Genomic DNA, 20000 nt, shown 5'->3' with positions numbered 1-20000 from the left:
CCGTGGGTCGTAGGTGAAGGATCCTACGCACTCCTCACCGGTTGGGACGACATTCCGCGTAAACACATTAACCTAATTGACGGATCTCAGGTGAACTCGGATCCGGATTTTTGCGCTCACTAGTCATAGATCACTATGATCATAGTCTACTACGATTATCCTGGTCTCCTGAAGGAACATAGCGAGAAATCAGGTCAACAGTCAAGTCACGTGTTTGGGCGTCGAGACCTGTTAGCGACCTACGCGCTTATCAGTGACGGTTTCGCATCCAAAGTTCATCAAAGTTGATGCTAGAGCAGCCCTTAGGCACCGGTTTGTTAATAGTATGCTTCGAGTGACACGGGCACCGCTGTTCGTTCGAAGTAAGCTGTGTCATTTGGGATCGCGGTTAGGTCGCCACAGCCAATTGTTCGCACACTCGCACCGGGGTCACGTGCAGAATGGAAATTGTTCTATTAAGTGCAGCCACCGCAATGACTATCATGAATCAGCGAGCGCGCCCGTTGTTTACTGTTAAGGCGCGATGTTTGCTCTTAACATTTTTTAGGCCATCCAATTGCTATCAAGTTTGTTCTGGTATCTAATTTTTAGAAGCATCTCCAAGCAGTTTAATTTTATTGCGCCCAAGTCTCCTCTAAGATAGACTCTTTTATTCCTCTTGATTAGCCTATCATCTCAATTTGATCTTTTCGATTCGATCGATCTGTTGCTGAAGAAAATTATGATCTCGTTACATTGGACTATTAACCTATTTTAACCCTTAAACCTCATAACCCAATAAGATCCAAACAGTTGCCTCCAAAAATAATTATTCTAAAATTGCTAATAACAGCTCGCGGATCACGAAAATCTCCCTATCCCTCAAAAACTGGTTGTATTTTATTCGGCAGCAACCTCATCTCTTCAATTGAATACCTATTGCCGCTCAGTGATTCGTATGTAGCTGCTCTCGTTGTGTTGTTAAATCGAGCGAAGGCTCGATAATGACATTAATTACATTAGCAACTCCGCCTAGGCCAAAGGAATGCACGCACCGCAGATGCTGCGAACGTGATAATACTCTGAGCGCGTTGCATCACAATACCCAGAGACCCAGAGAGCGCTGGCTGATCGTTTCATCAAAGAGGAAAATCATCTAGAAGAATCTAGCTAGCACCAGCTGATCGAGTTACACTAAGTGCTCATTCAGCCCAACAACAGCGATTTCCACCTGATTAACCACCGTTTTAACCTATTACTTACGAAGTGAGGCGAAGCATTCGCTGCTAAATGCGGCCAGCAGCAGCACAAGCACTGCAATTGAGGCGTTCGACCTCATGGTTACCATCGACCGCATCATGTACCGGTTTCACTTTCTTCGCGACGACGACGACAAGGAGAGGACTAGCACACCGCTAACGGCACCAAGAAACAGGTCGACCGCTGGTAGGTATTCACTTCCGTGACCGTGACCGTGAACTTGCACAGCGCACCGCGATTCGCGTCTAACTCGAACGAAGGACTTCAATTGTGGCGAAACGAGGAACGGACTGCGACTGCGACTGCGACTTGGGGCACTCTCACTTTTCCTTCACTTTCTTCCTGCTGGAACGAGAGAGATACCGGATCGAGATACACGATACGAGGCGACGCTCGGTGCTTGTGACGGCAGCCGTCGACTGTTGCCGGTGGCCGATCGGTAGCCGGCTTTTATAGACGCGCCGCGCCGCGGACACATACAAGCTCCTCTCGTAAGGGCATCCCGACGGAAGGGAGTTTGCGATTCGTACTCGGCGCGAGATGTTGGCGAGTTGGTGGAGGTAGGTCAACAAGCGGTTGAGACTTATGCACAAAACGGGTCGTCGGGAGGAGGACCAGGTCTTGTGAGGTGTTGAAGCTACGTATCCCATATCACCGCCGACGCCATCGCACGGACAGAAAGGTGATCTTCAATTTGTTCTCCAACCTATTCCTGTTTCTCGTATAACGCTCCAGGAGGCACCGGGAGCCTCAGTAATAGCCGGTCAAAAAAGTTGTAAATGGATCAACATTTTTCTGCGAATAATTTTCATTAATCTCTCCTCCGTCATTCGCTTGGCATTTTCTTATGCAGTCCGGTTTTCTGCACGGTATCAAAACATCTTCGCTTGTGTTTGCTATGGGCAACCGATGTAGGCAAAATATTGACAATCCGAGCGCCGCCACGGTGACGCCATTCGATTCTTTGGTAGAACGCCAAGAACGTTGCTCGAAGATGAAGGAGTTAAGCTGAAGGTGATCGATAAGAATGTTCGTATCGTGGTGAGTCGCTTCAGCACACACAGACACGCAAGCAGTGAAGACACAAAACGGAAGCAGTTTTTAGCAGAAGACAAATAGATACAATGCGAAGATAAATATCATGTCGAGGTGGTAATTTGGATGAATCCAAACACGTACAAACTGTTTGCTTTCATTTTTGGTATTAAAGTATGTGGTGTCAATCGCCGCAACGAGCATCCACCATTGCCTACCGGGGTTAAACGAATCCAATGTAAGCAAAGCAAAAACTGGAAAATGGGAAATAACATCAAATCGCAATCCTGATCGCAATGTGGAAACCCCGTCTTCGAGTCGGGGTACCAAGTCGGTCTTCCCCTTGTTATGCTGACCTTGGACGATTAGAGTGATTTCCAACATTCGTTCGGGAAAGGGCTTCAGACGAACAGTCGGGAACTAAGCAGTACGAATACTAAACGCTACAGCAATAGCCAGTTTTCTTAGTGTAAAACAAACAACAAGTTATTATAACTTTATTGCTTTATACTATAAATTATAAATTAAAAAGAGAGCGAGAAAATATACAAAAGACCGTGAAGTATCACGGCGGGTTGCATTTTTTCAAAAATATATATATATTTTCAATGTTTTTTTTGCACCTGAGCCTTCCGCGCACGTGGTTTCGAGAAACTAAGCTATTGAACGATTATCACTCCAAGGTATCTGATGGTTTCTTGGGACCGGGGTAAGACATTTTCCTGTAGGTCGTTAGAGTCCTTAGAGGGCTTTTCTGCTACAATTGATGTTAAACTTTCTCAGGCTACTTTTTTAAGGGTCAGAGCTCAGGGACAAATTACACATCTCGATTTTTCTACATTTGTTTTTGACCACCGATCCGCGCGTTGTTCGAAAGCATATTTCATGCCTCCTTTCAGGCGCATTTTCAGGTTTTATGAAGGGGGTGCTTGGTGTAATGCGGACCCAAAAGAGGCTGATTTTTGACGATTTTTTGTGACGAAACAAAGTGTTTCATTTTTGTCTGCTTTCCATATTAAAGTACAACCTTTCAATAATATTTGATCATACAAATAACTACAGCCCTGTTCACTGCTTGTAGAAAGCAGTGCAAACGGAAGTCGAAATACCAAAATGTATACGTAGAAATATGATTTGTTCACACATTATCGCTACAAATCTTCTCGTCTCGAATTTGTTTGCTCCATTGTTTTGAGCTGTTTAAATGTTTTAATTACCATTTTAGGCTTTGAGCTTCGTTCGCTATACATCTTTCTCATAACTTTAAAACACTCTGCCAACATAAAATCCAACGCCAAAACTCGTTCAGTAAAATCCATAAAGGGTGCTTATTTATTGCATTGCTCTCACATTTGCTTCTTTCTCCCTTCGGGATAAACTCAACACAGAATACGACGCCAATACGGTGGGACAGAGAGAGAAAGAAAGTAGAATGATTGTTTGTGTGTGTGTACATATTTAAATCACATTCCAAGCAGGTAAATGTTTTTCATTTGATGATTGCCGTACTGGGTTTTCACCTTCAAAACCACGACCCCTCACTAGCTCCAGGGAAACACTTCCTCGAACAGCGCGTCCTTCACGACCTCGGACGCTATTTTGGAGAACAGAACGCTCAGATTCTCCTCGATGCCACCCTTCACCTCGTCCAGCAGCACGTCCGGGTTCTCGTTGATAGCCTGATTGCCGACCGCCTCGAGCGTCGGATCGCCGTTGAACAGATTTTGCAGATAGAACCGAGCCTTGCCGAACTTGACGCGCAGCGTGATCGGTCGGAAGCGGAAGTACTCCTCACCATCGACCGTCTCGGTGTAGAACGTCAGCTTCAGGCTTACGCGCGTATCAGCTGGCGGAAGGAAGAACAAATGAAAATCAATACGATCAGAAACCGTGCCAAGTGTCGTTCGCAATAAAAACTTACTCAGATTGACCTGCAGATCTCCTTTACCCGCAATCTGAAGCACAAGAATGCTCATCCGAAGATCATACTTTGAGTTGACTTGCAGCTTCGGTAGTGCGAGCGTAGCGTTGATTTGTTGTCGTTCTAGATCGGTTCTAAAAAAACATCAGGTTCCAGGGGAAAATTGGATTAAACAACTACCGATCAACCGACACCGAGAGTGGCGGCCAACATACTTAAGCTTCTTAACGATGAAGCCCGTCTTCTCATGGGTAGCGCCGCTGATCCGGAAGTTGGAGAAATTCGCCTGGAAGCTTTCGCCCCTCTTTATCGCCAGCTTGTCGATCACGATCGGTTCCAGCGAGGTGATGGTGAAGTTTTCGCCGAAATCTCCGGTCGCCAGTCGGGGCCGCAGTTCATTCACCACATCGATAATGCACTGGTCCAGGTCGGTGGAATTCCGGGGGCATGCTCGCAGAACGGAAGCTGCAGAAGAAGACAATTGAACATTACAAACATTCGACTCAAGCAAGTAAACTAAAAATATAAGCCACACAACAATCACCACGTAGCTAGCTATCGAATCATCGGAATTCGTTGTCGGAATTCGTAGCAGAGGAATGACATCAAGAATACATTAACTCTAATCTGGCTGTTTGGCTGATGGTTGGCTGGTGAAGCGTATAAATCCAAGCCAAGCTGTAGCATAACAGAGCATGATTGAATACTAATCTCAACGCGCACACCGAATCGACCGCCATTCTCTTCCTGGAACTCTGTTTTCGGGGGCCAATACTTTACAAGGAAATAAAACTCGCCCTCCACTAGAGAGAACCCTAATCGAATCGGTGCTCCCGGACATGCTACAACACGATGACGATCCGTGACAACTTCCTTCAGCTACTTCATTGAAGCGCGCCCGCTGGCTGGCTAGGCAATTGTTCTCGCTCGCCGGCTCCACTGTTAACGGTCGAATGTAAATCGGCCAATCGCTTACACGTTCCTATATTCGATTGTTTAACCACCTGCCTTATCCAGCGGTAATTGTTCGCTAATTTTCACAGCCACTCGACGCCGACCGGCGGTCTGATAACAAGCGGACGAGCGGCGACTACTGGGAACCGATCGATTGGTTCAACCGGTTCATGGGTGTGAGCGCGAGTTACGCAACCTGCTGTTAGTCTAATTATATGTTTGTTCAACTGCCTGATACAAGTCCTGACGATACGTACGAAACACAGCGCCACTGTAGTGGACGGATAGCAGGACGAGCACGAGGACTAGGGCCATCGAATGGCTGAAAGTAGTAGCAGCGCGCGAACACAATGGGAGCTGCATCTTGTACTTTTTCCAATTCTATCACTTGTCACTTCGGCAACAGCAAAACTGATATGCAGATACACTCTGTCCAATGTGCTCCAACGGAGAATCGGAGAACGGGAGCTGACACTGACGCTCTAGCCCGTTACGTGCCCACCGACCGAATGGTGCGTCTCGTTCTAGTGCTCTCCTCGTTTTATAGACCATCCAACGCGATGGTCGGCCGAGTGATTCACCGAGAGCCGCCGCCAGTCGACCGATTCGGCTGGTCGACAGGCACGCGATGCTCGCGAAGCTCCCGAAAATGCCATACTGTTGATGAGCGAGCGAACAACAGAATCCACCGCGTCGCTGGCCTGTGCCGCGGACACTTAGCACTCTTCCGCTTCATCGCCACAGGCCAACGGTGGCCATATTGTTCTTAATAGCGAAAGTTATTGGCCAAACGCGTCAACCGGTTCCTCTTTGTTCGCAACAAAGCCTACGTTGATCGCGGAAAAGGGCTCGTGGCATCCCGGACACAACTGAGATTAAGATGTACGATGTTTTATTTGCGTAACTCGTTAACTTGCAAACATGTTTCTCCTCCTTCGTAGTCAACGTGCTATCCCGTAAACAACAAAACCATGTGACAATACGCGCCAGCCATGTGTACATTCGGGTTTCGGGTTAAAATGTCTCGTGAAACAGTACGCCAGTCCCGGTTCTTGGAACCCGGTGCTTACGACTCATCTCTCCTAGAACCGTGCGAAGCTCAGGAATTTTTGCGATGAACAATTTGACACTTCGTCATACATTCTCGCCCACCCCAAAAACTCTCTTCAGGCATACAAATAGAAGCAAACGTCACGCCTATTCACTGCTCTGATGGCGCGAGATGCGCGCGCCAGAGAACGATAAATTATTCGCTTCAAACATCTTGCTTCCGGGCATCAGTCAAAGTCGGTCACGATAAGCGATTCGCTGACGCTGACGGACGTAGCGACCGTGACGATGACCGTATCGTGGCCCGGAAAAGTGGCGAAAATCAGATGGTATACGGCCGAGTGATAGACGACAGCCACCTTCCTTCTTAACCGGCTCCAAAACCGCAACGCAACGGTGGCTTATGGGGCTTGCTTTGTAGACCTTGGATCGAGGGCAAAGAGAGGAGGAGGAGGAGGAAGGGAGGGGGTTTACGGCACTGTTGAGGGAAGAAAATCATCTGACCTTGAACTTGACTGAATTGATTGTCTGCCGATGGCGCAGTCGGATAACGGTGGCGTTGCTTCGCGTCTTCCGCAGTAGCAAACCGAACGAAAGACTTCAATGCCAAGCTGATAGCAACGAACCTCGCTGGCTCTCGGCAGGCGCTGCACGATGCACACAACCACACGCACGCAAAGGTCTGCGTTTGCTTCGATTATTGAACAATTTATTCGAATTTTCAAGCTACGCGCAGTGGGTGCATTGGTGGCCGCAAAACTTGCTTTATCAGCATAATCATTCCCAGAGAATTCCCCTTTTTGGTTTGACAAGTTGCTGCTGCTGCTGCTGCTCAGTCTGCTCACCAGCTAAACAGTTTCGAATTGCAGATTACTCCGGTTCTCCGCGAAAAGACCCCTCTCACTGTGGCTGTAAGCATAAACACGACAACTCTGCGACCGTAAACCCGTTCCCGGTTGACTGGCAGGTTGACAAGACGTTACGAAGCGCAAAATTGTGATCGTTTGATATGTGCGCGACACAAAAATCCCATCTACCTAACTCTTTCGGGGAATTTAGACAACAAGCAAATGGAGCTAGTAAGGTACTTGTTTGGTACTTGTAAAAACGAATTACGCTGGGTTAACCACCGGAACCCATTCGGAACCGTGCACGCTGACCGCGCAGTGGCGGCCTCACACCGAAGGTACTTCCTTGGAAGACGTTTGAAGGTGGTTACAGCCGAGAACGGTACAAACAAAGCTTGTTATCGAACTAGGAACTAGCGCACCAGCTCAGCTCACGTGTGAGAAACGCGCTCCCGCTCAGAACCGCGTCATCGATCGATGATCGCTTGGGAAAAGTCTCCCCAACGCACCGCGTGTAAACTGCTTTTCCCTTAACAATGATCATGATCATGATGATGATGACTGCTAACGATGATGGTTTGATGGTTTTAGCAGCCCTTGCTCTGCCTATTTACCATGCGCAGCCCTCACATTACGCGAGCGCATCGATAATGAGGAGGATCGCGCTCGATAGCGGTGCATGATCGCGGTGTGCACGTGCCGTCGAGCGGCTTCGGTCGCCCGAACAACGCTCAGCAACTCGTTCATTCCCGGCCTTTTCGTGGCTACCCCTTCCTATCTAATTCGATATCACAAATCGCCGGGTGGCAAACTTGAACGGGGAGTGGTTGAGGATCAACTCATAATTCACCTGCGACCAACGAACGATCCCATCTGCCAGTTGTCACAACCTCTCAACAAACAAACAAACAATTTCACGAGTTCCCCTTTTGCCTTCTCATTCACTGTGCGCGGAGTTTTTTTTGTAGGATTTAAAAAAAAAAGCAGCTCAACAAGAACTATGGATCTGCATTGCCTTGCGTCTTGTGTTTTGGGATGCTTGACAATGGCAATATCCTTCGACATTTTACTTCCTTTTGCCATTTACTCCGGCCTCCGATTTCTGGTTTTTGGACGTATAGAGATCTTAAAACAGGTTCAGCACAGAGCTCAGTTCGTGTTCTACGTACACGTCCCACCTGGTCCACAGTAGTCGCCAGGTCACGCATTAGACAACACTTATCCGAGATACCCTTTGGTGTGACCCTCTTAGCACACTATTTTCTGGTCGTTTGCTCTTGTTTTTTGCTCCTTTCCATTAGCATCCGTGTACGCTGTTTATAGTGGTGCACTGGCGATGCGAGCCAGAACTATCTGTTGCCCACCTTAATGGACAAACAACTACAGAGCCCTAGTTCGTCACGTACTATGTGTCGTTCTTGTCCATTTACATTGCTACACTAGACATTGCTAGTAGAGCTGCAAGATTTAGAGTCGACTAACCACACCAAACACGCGTCTGCTAATTAATGTTTGCTACCATGTTTCGTCTGATCATCACACACATGCTTGACAAGCGGTTATCTTGTTAGTTAGTAATAGTGGTGATAACAATTATAAACAAACAATTCTAAATGATTTTACTCTTCCCTCATTTTTAAAGGTGTCTTGCTGAAGAGGTAAAGGATAAAGTGACTAGCTGCTTATCACAACAACAATAGAAACGAATGGCAGAATACTAGATAACAACAAAGACAGCTGTAAAGGAAGAGATTCGTCTTGAGCTGGCTTTAGTTACAATGAGACGTTCTGGATCGATCTTGATATAAGGTATTTGGTTATTGGAACACATAAAATGGTAATGTTGGAAATTGATAACACATTTAATTATTTAAAACACTATATCATTGAACTTCCAGCTAGCTGCGTCCTCTGCTTACGTAAGAACACCAGTAACTGAGCTTCCTTGAGATGGCGTAATGGCGATCGAATATGATCACTTTAAGCACAGACACCACAACAGCAGTGAAGCGTCACACAATTAGATCTGAAATTCTATCGCAATGGAATCGAAGAAACAAGAGAACCAGTCGCCCCGGTTGGCCCGGTTGGCCCGGTTAGCCCTGGCATCGGTACTCACGCAAACCGGCACCGACGAAGCTGATCATGGCGACCCCGACAGTGACCACCAGAATGTAGACCACCCTCGACGGCAACCGATGTGGCATCGTTGCCGCCGGTAGCACCACTTTGGCCACTGTTCTCATTCCGATCTTCCGAAGAGGAGGGTGCACCAAAACGCGAGACGTTTGCGGAGTCCTTGCGGCTACTCGGTGACTTGAACTTGGCCTTCAACGCTTCGGTGTCCGTTGGCGATGAGTTGTTGCACTTGCACCTGCACCGCACTAGGCTGGGTGGTTGGCTAGCTTCTTGCGTTACGACAACGCCTCGGACAAGTTCTGAACACCAACTAACGCCATCGGTCTGTTCGGCTACTCTATTTATCTATATGGTGGCCAAAGGCGCGTACTAGTAGACCGACTACTAGCACGCTTCTCGGTACAACTTTGGGTTGTTCTATCGTGTGAGCGAGCGAGGTAGCATACGAGCTAGGAGGTGTTGTTGGTGGCAAGGTAAGAGTGGAAGTAACCATGTCGGAAGGCACCGAGGTCAGAGCTGGAAGCCGGAATGGATGGAGGGCGGGAGTGTTAAGGCTGCGTGTATTGGCATCATTTCATTGCAAGATTCATTACTTAATTACCTCGAAGCGTCAGCCAGGACCTTTAGGATGAGTTTTTTAGGGGATTAGCAGCCCAGCTAGGCAGCATGTCTCCAAGAGAACAATGTCCCAACTTTGAGAAGAACATCCGGATGTTAGAAGCTAGTGCGCTATCCTACCACGAGAGCATCATACAGTAATGCAATCGTCGATGGGTAATTAGTGGAGCAACTGCTATAGGCTGCCAATTAGAGGCCGGCCCATCCACCGGCTCGGTGCGGCAATTACACGATGATCATCATATCGTACATTCGATCGGAGCAGTATCTAGACCTAAGCTAAGAATACGGATCTCGTTCGTTGATAGCAATCTGGAGCTGGATAACAAGGTAATACACACCGCTCATACTAAGTATCAGAATACACGGAATGCTTTTCCAGTATTGGCCTTCTAACGTTGTACGGGGTCGGCACGTTCCATGCTTGGTCGCAAGAGGAGAGAATATCCTTAAGATGTGTTAAACGAGGTTCACATTAATGCTCGCTCATGAACGTTAGCGATTATCTCCACGTGGCGGATTCGGATTCCAATTCGACGAATCTAATCCATGGCTATGCGAACCACACGGACGTCATACATGTTGGAGTTGCTCGCAGTAGCATATGAAACCGAGCTCATCCTTCTACGGAAGCAAAACTGCGCTGCTAGCTGGCTGGAAGAAGCGAAAAATAATTGCAGACGGGCCGGCGGGTCATTCGGAAGGCCACGGGCGATGAGCAGTGTGGCAAGGAAGAGGCAGTTCGTGCTCGATGGCTAGGTCATGCCAATGACGGGCATGACGCTTCAGAATATGGCCTACCCCAAAACAGTGGCTGGGAATGTTCTAGAAACGCGGTAGGGGCGCTAATTGAACGGCACCTCGTACCCGGACGCCGTCTGCCTATGCCAATGGCCGAAACTAGGGAGTATCGACAGTATCGAGAGTGGCAAAGTAGGCACTGGCGCTTGTTCGCAGATGAGGCTTTGTGTAAGATTCAAAGCGATGGTTGGTTTTCGGATGGTTCAGTTGGGTTTTTGTTTTTAGATATAAAATGTGATGCAGCGAACGTTTCTTTTTGCATTGAGATGTAGCTAAAACAAACTAAACATAATTGAGAAGCAAAATGCACTCTGGGAAATTTCTCCACTTTGCATAGCCTACTCGTCTTCTTACAAGACCTACGACCATCGAGAAGGAAACTGTAGAAACCCAAAAATTATGTTAGTAAAATTTGTTTTACGAGAAATCATAAATTAACATAACTTCTCAGGTGGTGGTTGATTTTTTATTTCCAGTACATAATACCACACCGTGCACGCGTGCATATGTTATGTTGAGCACATTCTTCGCAATCGTACTAATCTAGCTAAGCGCTAGCAACACAGTCATCATGACTTGATACAAAATGCTTTGCAGCATTTAAAACACATCCCGAAGAACCACGAAAAACGAGTAAGTGGTTTTAACGATCTGCAAGTAACAAGAATTAGTAACCGATCTGCTTACCCATTCCCAAATTCAAATCCAACCTCTCCGAACTGCTCCATGTTCATGTAAGCGAACTTTCCAGCCATTATACCGACGTGGTTTTGAGAACGAAACAGCACCAACTGTAGTTTCTTTTGCACTTTAGGACTTTCACCTTCCCAACCGTTTTCGTATAGCACCTTCCCTACTCCAGTGGCCTAAAAGGATGCGTACAGAAAGTTCTTCTCCTTACTCTCTCCCTGATTGCTGGTGTGTAGTAGACAACTTACGGCATCAGAAAGTTCGTTTCCCAGATAGCAGTACCCGAACATTTCGGTTGTGTCGAACACAAACAGGACAAACAGATTGATGAACTGTGTGCCAAATCCCTGGTGGAGGCGTGCAAATAGAATCTCGTTCATCAGGTAGGCTATAGCCTTCGAGTCTTACCGATACGGTGAAGTAGAGCAGCATAGAGCTCCAAACCAGCACACAGAGTAGGAACTGCATCAGCAAAATGGGTGCCGTAAGCGTCTTCAGCTGCTGGGCCATCTCGAGCGCATCCTGGTGCATTCGGATGATCTTGCTCAGCTCGGTGTCGTAACGTCGATGACGTGCCGTATCCTGTATCTTCAGGCTAACCACCTGAAAGTAGATGGTGCAGTACTTGATGAGTGCCAAGAGTGAAGCGAGCTTGGCCGTGCCAACAAAAGAGCACAAGTAAGCGGTTGGTGTCATGATGACCCCGAAGATGAGATAGTGACACAGATTCGATCGGATGTCCAGTCCGTAGAAATTCTCCTCCATGAGCAGATTAAATTGGACCGAAGATTCGTTCCCAGCTGCACCATAATAGTTCCAGAGGGTCACCGCAATGGGTGAGTTGCTGTAAAAGTTGGCCGGCACCAGAATCGCGATGAGATACACTTTGAGCACGCGATTGATCTGCCTATCCCGGCTGATGAGATGCTGAGCAACTGGTGGGACCTCCGTGAGCACTGCAGGCGAATGTAGTCCTCGTAAGATCGAGGGCACAAATCAGTAAAAACTTACAAACCGATAATTGAGCGAGCGACTTACCATCACGAGTGAAGGTCTCTGCTTTGCGAATCAGCTGGATAAGCGTGTCGTTGTAGAGGGCAATCAACAGTACTCCGACGAACCGGTTCGTCTGAAAGAACAACTCAGCCAAACCAATAACGGAGGATTCAAAGTCCGGATAGCCGAAGCACATTTTCGGAATGGCAATCACCACCAGAAACACCAGGAATATCGCTACAACGAGTCCATACCGAACGCGCTGTTCCACGGAAATGCCCATCAAGTGAAGCAGCTTTAACACAACATACGGTACGCCCGGAGGCTTGTCGATGGTGAAAAAGCTCATTACGGGCCTCGCTACGAGCTGGCTATTACGACTGATGCCTGATTCAGCTCGCTACCCGGTAGGGATGACTATTTGTCAACGTTCCGATAGTGATCCCTGAGCATCGATCCCATGCGGTTAATTCGCTCAATAATTCACCCAGCACAATTTCGATTTTAATCTCGAGCAAATGTATCATTTAAACCGATAGAATCCATTGGCTAGATAGTTTAAATATTTACAAATCGTGACGATGCTCATTGATTTTATGCCCCTTATGGCTCGTGCTAGACGGCAGGACGTTTTTGCTAATAATCTATTCATAAGCATACGTACCCATGATTCTCTGCGAAGTACAGGTTCTATTCGTGGGCTATCTTTACCTTAACTGAGTGATTATCTTGACCGTGAACTCTCACGAAGCTGTCCACAGGACTTTCTGCATTATTAAATTATAGGAATTATATCGAATGCAGAAAAAGATTGCAGGTTTGTCTTATGCATATCGATTAGCATGCGCTGTAAGGGAGACCATATTGATGGCGATGAAATTGACATTGAACCTAAATGTGAATCTTGTTTGAATGTTGATTGCACGAAACATCGAATATATAATCGCTTCATGGAAATAGTTATAAAATAAACGCTAACAAACAAGTCGTCGCAAACGCACGGAGCCGAACCCAAAAAATGAAATATCTCCTCAGCAGCGTCGCGTGCCAAATAGCTGTACGAGTGAGGCATCAAATCAAAAGCACGTTAGTGGTCAATCAACACCCAAATTATAAGATAAATTGTTTCACCAGAAATAGTTCGGACCAAATCTATTATCGGACAAGGGTGAGCTGGCTAGGCACCTCAATCAAATATGCAGAAACTATTCATCTACCAACCCTGCTGTACTGTACAAGCTTTCTAGCTCCGTGTGCGCAATGGTGTTTTCTAGTTTACTAAAATAGTATGTGCTTACAATGAACCAGCGTGTGAGTTGACATTTCAAACTCTTTTAATTTCGTTTCACTTTTTGCTTTTATAGTTGCTGGTGCAGTGTGTTTTGCTTTCCACTGGTAGCGTCATTTCAGTTCAAATGTATATTAGGTGGATGCGTGTTAAAGAACTTCTCCCCCAGCAGCGAGGGATCATATGTGTATAAGCATATTCCTCGCGAAACCCCCTTCATGATAATAAACTTTCGCGAGAGTGTTATTGGGGAGTCAACCTTGACTCCTTATCATCAGTATGCGTTAACGATTAGAAACTCTCCAGCAGTGACACATTTAATTATTCCCAAAGATTCTAAAATAGCAACGTTGATCATCATTAATACACGACTGAGTATAATAGAAACGCACGAGAATATTCATGTCAGGCAGCTTCTCATCGACCGTAGTCGCTTGAACGCGATTCCTTCGAGTTTGGTGAATTTGAAGAGTTTGTCGGATCTTACTGTAAAATATTCACCGATAGAGACGTTGGACTTGGGGCTGTTTTGTGATATGGAGTTAATGTCTAGAATACGAATCATAGACACAAATCTCAGAACCATTCGCAATAGCAAGGACCACACCTGCGAGCTACCCGTGTATAGCATCATTCTCAGTTACAACAAGTTGCATACTTTGGATTTCAACATCTTCGACAGCTGTCCTTACCTCATAGAGTTAGATCTTAAATCAAATCAACTCCAAGTTCTCACAGGATTTATGCACAAGCAGCATATTAAAGACGTAATATTGATCAATAATCAGATACACCAATTAGACTTATGTCAATGGCACACACCCAAGCTTTATCAGTTGCATTTGCACGACAATGCTTTATCAGAGCTACCCTCTTGTGTGACAAATATTTCTTCCTTAGAACACCTCGATTTGAATGATAATTGCTTTACTCATTTTGATATCAGATGGATAGAAATGATGGATTTGTTAAGAGGGTTGCATATTTCTTCTAACAGGTTAACGTCTTTGGAGTTGAATCGGCCAAATTTCCCCCCCAAATTAAACACTATTCATGTAAAGTCGAACAACTTAAATCACTTGGATCTCTCCTACGTTCCAGTTGCATCGTTTTTTGTGGATGCAAGGAATAATTCAATCACATCCTTCGATGTTAACAATACATCATCCAACGTTACCACCTTGAACATGGATGGCAATCCAATCGATTGTTCGTGGGGTTCGCGACAGCCGAAGGAAACCGTGAAATGTAAATTCAGTTCAAGTATTTATGCTGTCAAGCCCAGTTCAAGCAGCAAATGTGCACCTGTTAAAACATAAATGAAATGCATTGTTAACTAGATCTGACAAAGTGACACTAATTTCACCCTTTCTATGTGTCTGAATATAATCATCTTGAGTTAGTTCCGGAGCAATAAAAATAATACCGTATACAGCACAAAACCAGATACTAAGCATCAATATTATCAACAACCGTACGGCTCGTCGGTCCTTATATATGTAAAAAAAAAATTATCAGCAATTCCATTTCTGTTGATCACGTGGACGGTTTTTTGTGTCCGTTGCAATGAGCGTTATCGTTTGAAGCACTGACTATGTTAATGACATTCTCAACAGTATTATAAAAAAAAACACGCCGCTACTGGTTGTTGCAGTGCACAAACATTTATTTTGTGGGCAATTTCAATTGCTGATTGAATCAGTGTTTATTTTTTCCTGGTAATGGAGAGCAGGCTAGTGAATAAGCAAAGATTATTGCTATAATGTTCTGTTTGTGATTATAATACTTACGGAGAATAAACTATTCGCCTTCAAGCTAATATATCTGTAGGATCATCGTCATTCTGATGCAAGCATTAAGCGCGTTGCTACAATTTTGAAATGAGTTGTGCATCTTCGGTCGTTTCTTAAAAGATGTCCTTCATAACCAGGTACAAGGAGTACGTCTTTTGTATCATCGAGCTGAACAGAGCAATGTTGACGGAGACGAGCTTCCCTGCTGATAGTACGGTGGGCACTTGCGAGCGTCTTATCATCAGGAGGATTTGTTTTTGTATCTTCACTGGTTGTTCATACCATGGGAGCTCCTGAAGTGCCAATAGAATCTCATTCCCCTGGAATGCAGAATCATAACACATTGGTTTAAGTTGAGAAAATTATCCATGCCGTTTGTCAAACCTTAGTAGTGAGCTCAGTACACAATGCGCAGTAATAATACGTTTCGATCGTGATGATTATCAGAAAGATGCAGAGATTGAGCACTTCCGAACTCAGACCCTGTTGGAATGAACGATTGATTGTCTATATCTCATTGCAATACTCGACATTACGTACCATCAACAGAATGTACACCAATATGAAACACCAGACGGCACTGAAGAAAGCTAGCTGAATGAGCAATGCAAGGCTGAGCGATTGTTGCAACTTTCTGAAACATTGCAGAACGGTCTGATGTCTTTCAATAATGGTCTTTAGATGCTGCTGAGTGATTTGTCGTGGTAGCTCCCGTATTTGCATGGCGAGCATCTCAAACATCAACGCAGTGGTTCTGATGGTACCAAAATCTACTACATCCTTGGTACACAGAGATAAGGAACCAGTGAACGTGAGTACTCCAATGGCGATGATGTAGATCGAATAGTGTATTAAATTGTGACGAATGTCTAGATTGTAGAAGCTGCAGCGAACACCAAAAGCAAAAGCATAGTTTTTTATCAAACTAAGTAAACTTTGATTTTTCAGTATCTAAAAATTACTTCATTTCCGATGGAATTATAAACTCATCGTGTTGAGTGGTTTGGTTGAAACTTTGACGAATGTACATAACTCCAGTGGTCATTGGTGGCAGCGTGACAAAGATCCAACTCAAAACGATGAAAAATTTACAATAACCGACGGAGAACTTGTTCATCACAACGTTTCGTCGAATAAAAAAGGCAAACACATCATCTGAGTAATGCTTAGAAGCGACAGATTGCAGCATATCGATCGTTTCATAAATGCTTCTGCGTCTCAAATACAAAGCTATGATCTGGGAAAACATCAATGCTACGAAAAGTATCTCCGAGCCATTACGGAACAGAGCGATAGTAGTATCGAAGTCTGCCATAAATCTGGTAATGATGTTGAATGGTACATAGAATGCACATTGAATCCAGAAGAACCACTTGATCTTATCACCACGTCCCAGACCGAAGAGCTGCAGCAAACGGCAGCTAATCGGTAACACTTCACAAGGATCGTCAATCTCAAGAAACTTCATCGTCTTTTACGAATCACAGATTGTTTGGAAATGATTTAGAATCAGTATCAAGACTGTTCTCTAAGCCTATGACTTTTCAGACCTAGGGCTTCGTTTAGCCGTGTTTGTTGTGGCAAATAAAATGAATGATGCAAAATAGTTCGATCGATTGTTGTGATTGGATTCACTGCGCTTGCATCGAAAACATGCAATTACCGCAAAATGATCGAGCGAACTGTGGCAGCTGTTCAACCTCTACGACATGCGTATGTGCACACATTGGAGCGTATGTCACGAAAATTTACACGTATATCATATTATTTTTATGCAAAACATAAGCTCCATCTATGTTTCTATGAGAGATCAAATTAATACCAGTACAAAGCGTATAAAATTAATGTATAGCATGTAGTTGCCACCATGTGATCAGTTCGATATTTTCTGCTGATAGATCAAGGTAAAATGTGCAGTCGAATCATTTGGCTCTTTTGATTTTTTATTAAATTTTAGACTGTGATTAGTATATGGCGCACTGTTGTACAGATTTAACAATAATTCTGAAGACTACAGCGGGGATACATCATAAACGTGGTGTTGATTATAATTATTGCACCGCCAACTTTTTATTGGCTCCACATGTGCTCAAGTTATCAAACATATTTTCTTTAAAGTATCGTTAAATAGAAGCAAACCATTTCTCGTTTAACAAATTTATGTTATTTATGTATGTTTAATACTAACATCCTTCTTAACGATTTGTTTGAAGTTTCCGAATCTCGGTAACAAAAGGTTATTGAACAGGAAAAAAGATGCTCTATGGTCACTTCGCTGCAGTGCGCAAATGTGTGCTTTGTGAGACATCTGTTAACACTACATGAACATTTTTTATATAATTTGAATTATCATGTGATTTTAATGAATTTAACGAAAGTGAAAACTATGCTTCAAGTCGCAAATCATTATAAAGCAAAACATTAAGCGCGTTGCTACAATTTTAAGATGACGATGTGTATCTTCGGTCGTTTCTTAAAAGATGTCCTTCATAACCAGGTACAAGGAGTAGGTCTTTTGTATCATCGAGCTGAACAGAGCAATGTCAACAGAGATAAGCTTCCCTGCTGATAGTACGGTGGGCACTTGCGAGCGTCTTATCATCAAGAGGATTTGTTTTTGTATCTTCACTGGTTGTTCATACCATGGGAGCTCCTGTTGATCCTGTTGAACATCAGCGCAGTGGTTCTGATGGTACCAAAATCTACTACATCCTTGGTACACAGAGATAGGGCACTGGTGAACGTGAGTAGCCCAATGACATTATTGTAGATCGAGTAGTATATCAAATTGTGACGAATGTCTAGATTGTAGAAACTGCGACAGAATGTTAAACATGAATGCCAACCTTTGATACTTCTCAATATCGATATTACTTCATTTCCGATGAAATTATAAACTCTGCCGGTTCGGTGGTTTGGTTGAAACTTTGACGAATGTACATAACTCCAGTGGTCATTGGTGGCAACATAACAAAGATCGATCCCAAAGTGATGAAAAATTTGCAATAACCGACGGAGAACTTGTTCATCACAACGTTTCGTCGAATAAAGAAGGCAAACACATCATCTGAGTAATGCTTAGAAGCGACAGATTGCAGCATATCGATCGTTTCATAAATGCTTCTGCGTCTCAAATACAAAGCTATGATCTGGGAAAACATCAATGCTACGAAAAGTATCTCCGAGCCATTACGGAACAGAGCGATAGTAGTATCGAAGTCTGCCATAAATCTGGTAATGATGTTGAATGGTACATAGAATGCACATTGAATCCAGAAGAACCACTTAATCTTGTCACCACGTCCCAGACCGAAGAGCTGCAGCAAACGGCAGCTAATCGGTAACACTTCACAAGGATCGTCAATCTCAAGAAACTTCATCGTCTTTTACGAATCACAGATTGTATGGAAATGATTTAGAATCAGTATCAAGAAGGCTCTGACCGAGGTCGTCGGTTATTCTGCTTTGCATATTGATGAAATGAGCGTCATGGATACACACGTCATGTTTCTTGCAATCAAAAGTATGGTACATGTAATGAATGTTGCAAAATATTTCGATCGAGTGTTGTGATTGGATTCACTGAGTTTGCATCGAAAACATGCAATTATCGTTAAATGATCGAGTGAATCTGGCCAGCTGGTAGCCCTATACGAACTGCACATGGACAAAGCATGTACTTTGCGCATTTAGAACGATGACAAACGTACCATAGTTGAAAGCGATTTGTTAGTATTTGTAGTAGAAATACATCCCGCATCGAAGCGATTGTTTTGACGATTCATCTTTTTTTTCATTGACCTTTGGTTTTTCGGATAATTAAGTAGCAAAATAAGTGAATTGTTTCATGGCGAAAGAATGTGGAAAAATGTAAAAATATTTATTCCTTTTCATCTTACTTTAAGCGCGCATTTTCCGCGCAATTGCAATTGTGTTCGGTTTGCACTTGGCGATTCTTATTCACCTACATAGCTAAGCTCTAAAAATAAAATGAAGACATACGTATAAAATTACTCATTCATTTGTAGTTTGTTTGTAAAAGTTGGTTGCGTAACACTCCTGCTCCGTTCCTAGCTCTATGGTAAGTATGGTAGTGATTGCATCGTTAGCTCAATCTTGTTCCTGGCTTGTAAATCATGCCATCAAAAGGGGACAATAATTAATCTATTGGCGTAGTGAATGATACAATATAGGTTGCCAAGCCTTAGACCATCAGCCAGTCTGAACATGGCGTCCAATTTAGAACAGTCTGTTCTGCGTGTGTTGCGTGTGGCATTCGTTTCAAAGGCACTTTTCTCAATGAGTTTAAGCTTAATTTGCCTTGCAGCTTTGTTAGTTAGTGTGGATTAAGAAAGGATAAGCATTAGGTTCTCAGATAAATTTTATTTAATATAGAACGGCAATTAAATAAAACTAAACGAATTGTTTCATCAATTGTAGGGATTTCGGTTAGAAATGGTATGTATATAAGGGAGATAGGGGAGACTTAGTACTACAACATCATTATAATCATTAAATGATTAAATCGAGCGACGTTATGCTTACTTACTTCCGTCTCGTTAAGCACTTTTAAGCAGAAACTGAAATAAAACAAAGTCGGATTAAGATCTGTAAGGGAATTGCCGAGT

General features: G+C 44.2%; 5 protein-coding genes across 7 annotated transcripts in view; all 5 read right to left on the bottom strand.

Annotated features, from left to right (window-relative positions):
- LOC125952903 (protein takeout-like) overlaps positions 1–1650 on the bottom strand; it is a 3483-nt gene extending 1833 nt beyond the window's left edge. The window contains exon 1 of the mRNA XM_049682665.1: positions 1243–1650. Coding sequence (XP_049538622.1) covers positions 1243–1339 — 97 coding nt within the window. The 5' untranslated portion in view covers positions 1340–1650. The remainder of the gene's footprint in view (positions 1–1242) is intronic.
- A 1928-nt stretch (positions 1651–3578) lies between these two features.
- LOC125952901 (circadian clock-controlled protein daywake-like) lies at positions 3579–9500 on the bottom strand. 2 transcript variants are annotated; one of them, XM_049682661.1, is made up of 4 exons: positions 9167–9500; positions 4411–4660; positions 4196–4329; positions 3579–4120 (listed from the first exon to the last, which is right to left on the bottom strand). In XM_049682661.1, the coding sequence occupies exons 1-4, from the start codon at positions 9291–9293 to the stop codon at positions 3816–3818; spliced, it is 816 nt and encodes a 271-aa protein (XP_049538618.1). In that variant the 5' UTR covers positions 9294–9500; the 3' UTR covers positions 3579–3815. The 2 variants fall into 2 exon arrangements, with proteins under 2 accessions (XP_049538618.1, XP_049538619.1); XM_049682662.1 differs by lacking the exon at positions 9167–9500 and adding an exon at positions 5407–5680.
- Positions 9501–11130: 1630 nt separating this feature from the next.
- LOC125959632 (odorant receptor 63a-like) lies at positions 11131–12640 on the bottom strand. Its single transcript, XM_049692460.1, has 5 exons — positions 12334–12640; positions 11704–12251; positions 11544–11642; positions 11316–11471; positions 11131–11256 (listed from the first exon to the last, which is right to left on the bottom strand). The coding sequence occupies exons 1-5, from the start codon at positions 12638–12640 to the stop codon at positions 11206–11208; spliced, it is 1161 nt and encodes a 386-aa protein (XP_049548417.1). The 3' UTR covers positions 11131–11205.
- Positions 12641–15485: 2845 nt separating this feature from the next.
- LOC125959631 (odorant receptor 43a-like) lies at positions 15486–18752 on the bottom strand. Its single transcript, XM_049692459.1, has 2 exons — positions 18627–18752; positions 15486–15692 (listed from the first exon to the last, which is right to left on the bottom strand). Exons 1-2 carry the CDS (start codon positions 18750–18752, stop codon positions 15486–15488), a joined length of 333 nt encoding a protein of 110 aa, XP_049548416.1.
- A 445-nt stretch (positions 18753–19197) lies between these two features.
- Positions 19198–20000, bottom strand: part of LOC125952875 (klarsicht protein) — a 170477-nt gene continuing 169674 nt past the window's right edge. For both annotated transcript variants that reach the window (XM_049682617.1, XM_049682618.1), the window contains one exon: positions 19198–20000. This exon is cut by the window's right edge and continues 714 nt beyond it. The gene's annotated coding sequence lies outside the window, so the exon portion shown is untranslated.

Source organism: Anopheles darlingi, chromosome 2, assembly GCF_943734745.1.
Source record: "Anopheles darlingi chromosome 2, idAnoDarlMG_H_01, whole genome shotgun sequence".
Classification (NCBI taxonomy): domain Eukaryota; kingdom Metazoa; phylum Arthropoda; class Insecta; order Diptera; family Culicidae; genus Anopheles; species Anopheles darlingi.
Note: the sequence above shows the minus strand (reverse complement) of the source record. Positions and strands in the feature narration are given on the sequence as shown.

Coding starts and splice junctions, on each gene's coding strand:
- LOC125952901 (XM_049682661.1), bottom strand. CDS start 9,293: ATGAGAACAGTGGCCAAAGTGGTGCTACCGGCGGCAACGATGCCACAT. Junction 4,661..9,166: donor CTTCGTCGGTGCCGGTTTGC/GTGAGTACCGAT, acceptor CTTCTTCTGCAG/CTTCCGTTCTGCGAGCATGC. Junction 4,121..4,195: donor AGATCTGCAGGTCAATCTGA/GTAAGTTTTTAT, acceptor TCCTTCCGCCAG/CTGATACGCGCGTAAGCCTG.
- LOC125959632 (XM_049692460.1), bottom strand. CDS start 12,640: ATGAGCTTTTTCACCATCGACAAGCCTCCGGGCGTACCGTATGTTGTG. Junction 12,252..12,333: donor AGAGACCTTCACTCGTGATG/GTAAGTCGCTCG, acceptor ATTCGCCTGCAG/TGCTCACGGAGGTCCCACCA. Junction 11,472..11,543: donor GAAACGAACTTTCTGATGCC/GTAAGTTGTCTA, acceptor GCATCCTTTTAG/GCCACTGGAGTAGGGAAGGT.
- LOC125959631 (XM_049692459.1), bottom strand. CDS start 18,752: ATGAAGTTTCTTGAGATTGACGATCCTTGTGAAGTGTTACCGATTAGC. Junction 15,693..18,626: donor GGATTCAATGTGCATTCTAT/GTACCATTCAAC, acceptor TCTGCATTCCAG/GGGAATGAGATTCTATTGGC.